Here is a 10,109-nt window from a genome sequence, read left to right as displayed (position 1 = left end):
CCGGGAGGCTGGGGACACTGGCAGACTGCGTGTAGGCTGTGATGGAGCCAAGGCCCATGGGAACCTTCTGTGCTGGGTGGATCCCCGTCGGCCCGCCCGCTGCGGCTTGTGACCTGTCACCAAACGACATCATCTCTAGTCTAAGCAAAGAAAAACACAAGGAGACTACACATTAGCATGTGTTAGTTGTCCAATGTCACAAAAAATAGAAACATTTGCCTCCGACATGTAGTCAGCTGGATAGCCTTCTCCAGAATGACACTCAACTTCTTTTGACATGCAGTTAAAAAAATATAGAATATGAGCTTGCCGATAGATGAAAAAAAAATCAGTACCATGACTTACTTCTAAAAAAAAATGCACATTCCTGCATTAAGAAACAAAAAAGTTGAATTTCTTTGGGAGGAAAGCGAATGTTACAGAACAGGAAGGCAAGGCAAATGATGAGGAGCATGTTACGGAGCACACTTACATCCCTTACAAGTACTTTTCATCCAGCTGACTCTTCTAAGGCAAAAATGACATGAAATGGCTACTTCAAAGCAAAAGTTACAAGCCTTGAATTTGAAGTTTCATTTCATGTCAATTCCCACACTAAACATGTTACCCACTACTAGTCAACAAATTACATCTTTATGATACAGACCCCTTGTGACAGCCATGCAAAACAACATACAGGAAAGCCGCAAGAGCATTCCTTTCACCCCTATGGTACCAAGCTGCAGATGCACGACAAATCAGACTTTCTTTTCTCAATTCTGGTATTATGCATACATCAGAATCTATGCAATCTCTTTTTCCATTGATTTACACATTATTACACATTATAGATGAATCCCATTTCCTCACGTCATAGCTCTATTTGTCCTAAATCGTACCTGTTACTTAATTCCTTATTAGTCCTTTCCATATCCAGACTGCCTTCCCTTCTTTATTTTTTAAACACAGAAATTCCATGTTGTAAGTAGAGGAGATATAAGATTTAGTGCTTATGCAAATACATTGTTAATCTTTAAAAGGAAAGGGGCATGATGTTAAGTAATCATCTGGCTTTCATTGGTATTTTCTCTGCTACTGTACACCTTTCCAGAGAAACAGAATTAACTTGTAAGTTTTTGGAGAAGCATACATACACTTACCTTTAATTATGAGCATTATAAATATCAATTTTACAGAATGTTTATGGTCACTCAACACCCTACTCAAAAGGTGACAAAAAAGAGGGAACTCTAAATCCTTTTCCCAGTCTCAATTTCTCACATACCAGACACATCTATCCAGCAAGTGCATCCTACCCTATTAGTCTACTGTATTTCCCACACATAAAAAAAATATGAAAATAAAAACATGGAATGTCTCCTGCTGTACCATAGGGGCCTCTACTTCTCTATCAAATAACTAGAGAACACACAGTCAAGAAAGCTTTTTTTTCAGGTCTGGCAAAGATAGGGATATTTGGGTTTGTATTTCAATCTAAAATTATGGCACTGACAAATTTGCACAAAAACTTCATGGATGCACTGTCCTCTTTTTTATGTAGCACAGGGGGTCTTCTTTTAAACATGGCTTATTTCAACCCGCTAAATAAAATTGCCCATACATAGAATATCATTGCTTAACCTCTCCCACACCTCCAACAACTTGATGGAATGATGATGGAATTTATTTGATTCTATACACAATACAATATGGTATCAATCTACAAAACACCCAAAAAGTAATAAAACATCAAGTCATGTTTTGGTACATCATCTGCAGTTACCAAAACCATTATCTTCAAATAATAACTTGGGATAGAGAAAGGGAACATTTAAATCTAAGAGAAACAACCACCAAAAAATCATAGGTTAGAGACATAAATTCTAAGAGAACTAAAGACCAAACAAATCTAAGATGCTATCTAGATAGAAAAAATGTGCATTGCTCCACTATCAAATGCCCAGAACTGTACCTCAGTGAATTGCAGACTGAGTTCATTAAAGGAAATGGCCTAATAAATAGTGCTAACCCCTTTTAAAAAACAATTCTCTACAACCATACAAATGGAAGAAGGAAAATGCTACTCACTACTTCACCTCCTACAGTGCAGTCTTTTTTTCTTCTATTCTTTAAGATCAATAAACTTGTTTTCATATTATGATACCTTAAAGTGCATCAGTACTTCAAACTTCAAACAACTATTGTAAAATTGGATACTTCATATGAATTTTGAAAATCTCCTAGACTTTCCTGCCCCCTCAAAACTGATAGGGGAAAGTTCACAGACCTGTAGTGTTAAGGTCTAGCACCTATGGCCTGCTTAGAAAGATTAACCCTAGAAGAATTCCTCGGCCCAATGAGCTCCCCTGGGAATGATTCTCATACTTTAATACAAGCTGTAATGAGCCAGTGATAATCAACTCTGCGCATTATCAAGTACTGTCAAAGGAGAGATTCGAGGCAGGCCATTCGGCAAAAGGCAGAAAAAAAAAATATATATATTTATATATATACACACACATATATATATAAATCAAAATAACAGCCAAAATATTTAAAAAGAGACTGCTCTGCTCTATGACATGGTTAAACCTTGGAATAAGTTTTACGTCACACATGCAGAGATTTCTCTGGACGGGTTGGGAGAGTATATGAACTTGTAATTTTTTAAAGTAAGAACACCCAGCCTAACATGCTAAAAGCAACCAGAAAATTACCAGCCTTTTATTTCCTTTGTTGAAAAAATCTAATTACATGCCCCCAGTGCAAAAGCCTTATTATGTCAGAAGTAAAAACTCAAAAGAAAAATTAAACTCATGACAATTCCTGACACGGAATGATATCTTGTATATATTCTATCTTCAGTGTGAAAGTCCATGTTCATGTCAACATGTATACGAACACCTTTTTTTGTAACGACTGCAAGGAAGGTAATGAGACACAGCCACACATCTAGACAAAACAGATATGGTGAGTGAGTGGGAGAGAGAGAGGACAGAAAGGGGAGAGAAAAGGGAAAAGGAGGGTGGGCAGATAGAGAAAAAGAGAAAATGAAAGAGGAAAAGAGAGAGAGAGAGAGAGAGAGAGAGAGAGAGAGAGAGAGAGAGAGAGAGAGAGAGAGAGAGAGAGAGAGAGAGAGAGAGAGAGAGAGAGAGAGAGAGAGAGAGAGAGAGAGAGAGAGAGAGGAGAGAGGGGGGGGAGAGAGAGAGAGAGAGAGAGAGAGAGGGGGAGAGAGAGAGGGGAGAGAGAGAGAGGGGGGAGGAGAGAGAGAGAGAGAGAGAGAGAGAGAGAGAGAGAGAGAGAGAGAGAGAGAGAGAGAGAGAGAGAGAGAGAGAGAGAGAGAGAGAGAGAGAGAGAGAGAGAGAGAGAGAGGAGAGAGAGAGAGGGGGGGGAGAGAGAGAGAGAGAGAGAGGAGAGAGAGAGAGAGAGGAGAGACACAGAGAGAGAGAGGGAGAGAGAGAGGAGAGAGAGGGGAGAGAGGGGAGAGAGGAGAGAGAGGACAGAGATGAGAGAGAGGACAGAGATGAGAGAGAGGACAGAGATGAGAGAGAGGACAGAGAAGAGAGAGAGGACAGAGAGGAGAGAGAGGACAGAGAGGAGAGAGAGGACAGAGATGAGAGAGAGGACAGAGAGGAGAGAGAGGACAGAGAGGAGAGAGAGAGAGAGAGAGAGAGAGAGAGAGAGAGAGAGGAGAAAGAGAGAGAGAGAGAGGAGAGAGAGAGAGACAGAGAGAGAGAGGAGAGAGAGAGAGAGAGAGAGAGAGAGAGAGAGAGAGGAGAGAGAGAGAGAGAGAGAGAGAGAGAGAGAGAGAGAGAGAGAGAGAGAGAGAGAGAGAGAGAGAGAGAGAGAGAGAGAGAGAGAGAGAGAGAGAGAGAGAAGAGAGAGAGAGAGGAGAGAGAGAGAGAGAGAGAGAGAGAGAGAGAGAGAGAGAGAGAGAGACGAGAGAGAGAAGAGAAATATAGAGAGAGAAAAGAGAGAGAGAGAGAGAGAGAGGAGAGAGAGAGAGAGAGAGAGAGAGAGAGAGAGAGAGAGAGAGAGAGAGAGAGAGAGAGGACAGAGATAGAGAGAGAGGACAGAGATAGAGAGAGAGGACAGAGAGAGAGAGAGAGGAGGGGGGGGGGCAAGGAAATTACTGAATGGGATTAAATACATAATAAATGTTACAGACATCTATTACAAGACAACCATTCACAGGAAAGAAAAAATATTGCTGGTATAGATTACCTAAAGTAATGATAAAAGCAAAACAAAACAAGAAAAAATTAACATAACACCAACAAGTTTCGGAATTTTGACAAAAAGAAGCAGAAGTAGTACAGATCCAGTTACTCAAAATCTCTTTCATCCCTCTGTAAAGTCACTAGATAAAGTTGAAGTTCCACTACCCTTATCCGACTCAAGAACCAGATTAGAATCTTAGTACTGCATCTGGGAAACTAGGTGAGCCAGACCTTGAGTGGTCTTTGCCCAGATCCTACTATTTTTTTCAAGGGCAATGAGGATCTATATTCTCTGATCCTCTTAGAAGTATGCTAAATAATATTATGCTTTTGTACCATCATTAAAAAATAACTCTGAAGCCTGATGGAGGTAGCTTAGGGACCAAGCCTGTGTCTTGGTAGTGGACCTGAGCTCAATATTTTCCCTTTCCTTAATTCTTGTTTTATCAGCTGTTTGAACACTATCAACACCCCCTCCCCCCACTACTAACACTCTTGTCACACACACACACAATTAAATCACTTTCTCTTTGATTAATTATGTCTACATTTTTTTACAACAATTCAGAAGGTGATGAGTGTTGCACTGTTAACTCCTAAAGGAAAATACATGGAAACTGTCACTTTTAGGTTGTGTATGGTACACAGGGTGAAAGATGGTAAAAATTATTTTGCCCATCTGTCCTGTGGGCAAGAGTAGCTCTGAGCTTGTACGTCTTACTGGGATAATACATGCACACTGTGAAAGAATACATGATTCTGTGTAGCCCTGATTTGATTCATCACAGAGGAAATAGAATCAGATGCTACCAAATCCAATATGAGCACAATACTTTATATCATAACCTTTAAAGACTTACTTTCATTTAAATGACAAAAGTTCACCATACCGCATATCAAAAATCTCCTTTATATATCTTTTATGTTTAAAGACTAAATCAATCAAAAAATGACTAATTCAATTACAAATATGATCATACATCCTCCTGCTTCACCCTTGCTCTTGAGGTTAGAGACAATCTTGATCGAGGAAAGGAATCTCATTACCCATGGATCCATGGATAAGGAGATCAACCAAAGCCATCTATCCTATTCCATTTATTCTCTACTGCTCTGTCAAAACTCTGTGATATACAGAACTATGTCTAATAACCATAAAGAACACAGTAAGTTCCTTTACATTTGCTACCAGAGAGTAGAAGAAAAGGGAAAATATGGGCCATTCACTGCTGGTGATACAAATTTGCATCAAAACTTGTTCATGGTATAATGCCGGTGATGCACTGGTGCATTCTGAGGTATTTAAAATTTCTTGGGTATCACCAGAAAAAGGGAATGAGTCAGAAAGCTTCTCTACACTCCACAAGACTAATGTCTTGCATATTTGCTAATATTGCAAAATAAATTTAAACACAGATAAATTCAAGAGCATCTGGCAATACTTTGAAGAATACAAAAACTGTACATTTCAACTTTAATTGATGGAAGGCAGTGTTTTAGTACTGACTTTCCAATAATCCTTTTCACACTCCATAGCACTGTAGAATAGTCAGTGCTCATCTGGCTGCCATGGGGAGTAAAAGCTTTTAGCTTATCTTCTGTGGGGATGCATAATTTCAAGATGCCAGATGCCACGATTTATGGCATTTGATTACCTACTAAGGGCTAGATAGAAAATATCAGACCTGATTTCTTCCCTAAGCACTTTGGCAATAGATGGAATATTTCTGCAACATTTTCATTTAGAGGATCTGTCAGCAATGCATCATAAAAATGTATTACCAGCAATAACCAGGTATAGGATGAGGAGAGGGAAGCTTGGGGAGGAGGAAGAGGAGGAGGTGGGGGCAGAGAGGAGGTAGGGGAGGGAGGGAGGGAGGGAGGGAGGAGGAGGAGAAAGAGGAGGAGAAGCAGAAGGAAAAAAGAAGAAAGAAAAAAAGAAGAGGAGGAGAAGAAATAGGAGGTAAAGGCCAACAAGAAAGAAGAGAAAGAAGAGGATGTGGATAAGTAGGAGGTGAAGGACAAGGAGAAAAACGAAGAAAGAGGAGGAGGAGGCGGAGGAGGAGGAGGAGAGTGAGGTAAACAAGACTAAGGAAGGAGAGGAGGGAGAGGAAAGAGAAGAGGTAGAGGAAAGAGAGGAGGTAGAGAAAAGAGAGGGAGAGAAAAGAGAGGAAGATGTGGTGGTGGCAGTGGAAGGAGGAGGAAGAGGAGGAGGAAGAGGAGGAGGAAGAGGAAGAGGAGGATGAGGAGGAAGAGGAGAAGGCAGAGATGGAGGTGGATGAGGAGGATGAGGATGAAGATGAAGAAATGGAGGAGGCAGAGGTAGAGGAGGAGAAGGTTGAGGAGGAGATGGAGAAGGCAGAGAAAGCAGAGAAGGTGGAGGAGGAGGAAGAGGAGGTGAAGGAAGAAGAGGAGGAGGAGGAGGAGGAAGTTTAAGAAGAGGAGGAGGAGGAGGAGGAAGTTTAAGAGGAGGAGGAACTAAAAATGGGAAGTTAGAATTGGAAAAGAGAAAAAGATAGAGATGATAAAGGAAACACAAGGGACACTTGCACCATATTACCTTATGAAATTCAAATGATAATCAATAGGCAAATATTATATTTCACTCAAAAACAATAAAAAAATCTCAAAGAAAAAAAGGGGGAAGGGGGAATGCTGCACAAAACACATGCAAAGCTTTTGAATGCAATTCTGTAAGTCAGGCTTAAAAACTACACATGCGCCATCAAACTACACACAATATACAGAACTGCATACACCACATATCTCCAAGGATAAGAAAGTTCAGCCACTTACTGGATACTCTTGTACAGCTCTTTGATCTTTGCCTGGATGGCGGGGTTCCGTAATCTCACAATTTCGATTGCTCTGCTCTGTAGTTCATTCTTGCGACCTGTTTTGTTCTTCCCCGCATATCCCAAGAGCATCTGTAGCTCCGAGACCCGAAAGGTCATTACCATTCTCTGGAAAGACAAAGGAGTTGGTAGGATTTAAAGAAAATCATTATGTACATATTCCAGTGTTTTCTATGAATTTTTCTCATATGTAGCTTGTTATCATAAATACAATTTTCTTTTAGTCCAAGAAGAATCACTAATTGAAAACAATAATAACTGATGTATCAGTTAACAATAATGAGAATCATAATCAAGTAACAGACATCAGTTGACCTTAATGGTCAATTATGAAACTGTCAAAAATCAGGAGAGGTTTGAGTGGACACAAAAAACTTTTTCATGGCAACAAGAAACCCCTGTCATCAATACAAAAGACAGTTAGTGCTTGTCTTGTATCATACTCCTAGGTATAAATGTGTAATACTATTATAATGTGGTGAACTGATGCTCCAATTAAAAACTTATTTGGTTTAAAACTGCAATGTGTTCAAATTAGATCACAGAAAGCCATCTGTCAATAAAATCTATTAACAACAATGATCTTTACAGAAGAAAATACTCTTTCAAGTCAAGATAACCAGGAAAATTAATACAATATAAACTGATGCAAATTATGGTAAATCATTAAGCTCTTAACACTGGATAGAAATACAGGTTATCCAGTTTTGAGGACAGTAACACCATCTCTCACTGCTGAAATATATTGTGACATTTATATTCCCTGAGGCTAATTAATTATAAACCGCTAAAAACACTTCACTCTAATAATTATAATACCGACACATTCTAGGAGTCTTTAACAAAAATAATATACCCGACAATATTTCCACCGATTTCCTAAAAATACATTGACATCTGACATTTACAAATAAACCCAGTATAAAATCACTAAGCGAATCCCAAGCAATGAGGAAAAACAACAACGTATTTTACAAGAGAGAATCAAGAAATCGAAAATTTCACTCTGCTTTGACAGTCCCGGAAAAAAAACAAACGGAAGGAAACCTATCGGCAAGAAAACGGGAGTTTAATATTCCATATTTGCCACTTTAAAACCGGTAGAAAAGACTTGATGCGAATGTTAATCCGTTAATGGCTGTCTCTATTTACGCAAGACGTAGGAATAAATCACCTAAGCACATTTTGAGAGGCAAAAAATACGAAGAAAAATATGTTACCCGCAATTGGTCTTCTGCGTCTGCCATGTTTGTTTGGGTTTGTTTTGGGTGGAAGCAAATGCGACGAATATCCACACGAACATCCACGTTATAAAAAATAATAAAAAGTGATAAAATTTATACTGAATCGGTAGTCCTTGTAAGCATAAGAGATATATTCAATACTGATGTCACGATTCTTATTATTAGAGGTGAATGAATTAGAACTATTTACGAAATAAAAGAGAAAATAGCTGCGGGCTTTTGGCGCTGGCGGTTACTTCTGCATTGAGGAGGGGTGATTGGCCCCCTTACGTAACCCCATTTTAAGTCAAAAGGCTAATATCTTTGCCATCCTTCCTTACCGGTCGATGCAATAAGCTGGATATTGATTGGGATGTATTACTTTAGGGTTTCCAGAAATGCTATAGCGATGCATTCGCAGCCTTGTGCCTAAACCCGTGGATTTTTAAAGTTCATAGCATGCGTACTGCAAGGGGAAATATGGCGGAAATGATTGCAATGGCGAATTGTTGTAAATCTATGATGTTTTCATGAATTAACTTCAAATGATGGGAATGCCTCAGGCGATTAGCGCATGGATGATTTATGTCCATCTTTTTACATCCAACTAGTGTATATAGAGACATATGCCGAAATAAGAGAGTGAGGATCTCTTAAAGTTATGTGCTTACGCTCTACTGCCTACGGTTTGATACCGACGTCATCGGCAAAATTTACATATTCAAAGAATTGACATGGCTTACAGTGTTTTACAACAAATACCGCAAATCCGCTCACAAACACAAACTCACATATTCAGCGAGAGAGAGAGAGAGAGAGCGTGGGAGCGGTGGTTCGAGCTTGTGGTTTGTGGAGGTGGTGAGTGAGTTGGGCGGCAGGAGAGAGGAGAGTAGAGAGAATGAATGGATGGAGAGAGAGTGGAGAGAGAGGGCGAGAGAGGAGGTAACTATGAGAGAGGGCGAGAACGTCGCGAGAAGGAGAGAGGGGGTGGGGAAGTGAAGAGAGGAGGAGAGGACGAGGGGAGACGCGGAGTGGGTGAGAGAGGAGGTCGACTCCGGGAGAAGAGAGTGACAGGGCACGAGGAGAGAAAGGAGCAGAGAGAACGAGAGGAGGAGGAGCGGAAGATAGAGTGGGCGAGAGAGGAGAGGGAGGAGAGAGGTGATGAGAGTGGATTGAAGGAGAGAGAGAATGGAGACGCCGAGAGGCGAGGCTCGAGAGGATGTGGCAGGGACTAGAGGGACGAGGGAAGCGACAGAGGGAGTATTAGAATGAGGAGGGTGAGTAAGAGCGGGGACGTGATGCGAGGGGGTGGAGAGAGTGTGAGGGGGTAGATTGAGATGAGGTGCGTGCGGTGAAGGATGAGTACCGGAGGACGGAGAATTTTAGAGGTGCTGAGGGGAGCGAGAGAGGAGAGGGAGAGGAGCGGAGAGGAGTGGCGAGAGGAGTGAGAGGGGAGCGGATGAGGACGGAGAGGTGGAGAGAGAGAGTGAGAGGAAGGAGGTGAGAGCGAGTGGTGAGGAGGACGAGGACGGGAGGGGGAGAGGTGGAGAGGTGAGAGGAAGAGGGAGTGTGAGATGGTTGAGGGAGTGAGGAGGCTGATGGGAGGAGGGTAGAGGAGAAAGAAGACAGACGAGATGAAGGGAGAGGGAGAAGAGAGAGGAGAAGGGAGAAGAAAGAGGCGATGAGGGTGATGGAGCGAGGGAGAGACGGAGGAGAGGGAGAAGGAAGAGCCTGAGAGAGGAGAGAAGAGGGATGGGTGACGAGATCGCCCACCCACGACAGAGAGGGGGAGGGTGAGGAGGTGGATATGAGAGAGGAGTGTGGGCGAGGGA

At 41.4% G+C, this 10,109-nt stretch overlaps 1 protein-coding gene across 4 annotated transcripts in view; it reads right to left on the bottom strand.

The window, feature by feature from the left end:
- Su(var)2-10 (E3 SUMO-protein ligase Su(var)2-10) overlaps nucleotides 1–8,341 on the bottom strand; it is a 34,525-nt gene extending 26,184 nt beyond the window's left edge. For 2 of the 4 annotated variants that reach the window (XM_086531782.1, XM_086531779.1), the window contains exons 1-3: nucleotides 8,275–8,316; nucleotides 6,996–7,162; nucleotides 1–140 (exon numbers count right to left, since the gene is read on the bottom strand). The exon at nucleotides 1–140 is cut by the window's left edge and continues 198 nt beyond it. In XM_086531782.1, the coding sequence (XP_086387908.1) occupies nucleotides 1–140; nucleotides 6,996–7,162; nucleotides 8,275–8,301 (334 nt within the window). In that variant the 5' untranslated portion in view covers nucleotides 8,302–8,316. Of the gene's footprint in view, nucleotides 141–6,995; nucleotides 7,163–8,274 lie in introns of all 4 variants that reach the window. The other 2 variants (XM_086531783.1, XM_086531780.1) reach the window with 2 other exon arrangements.
- Nucleotides 8,342–10,109: the final 1,768 nt, after the last annotated feature.

This window comes from Penaeus japonicus, unplaced genomic scaffold (assembly GCF_977035675.1).
Source record: "Penaeus japonicus unplaced genomic scaffold, GWHDUDI00000001_assembly GWHDUDI00000036, whole genome shotgun sequence".
In the NCBI taxonomy this organism is placed as follows: domain Eukaryota; kingdom Metazoa; phylum Arthropoda; class Malacostraca; order Decapoda; family Penaeidae; genus Penaeus; species Penaeus japonicus.
This window is presented reverse-complemented; position numbering and strand designations above follow the sequence as displayed.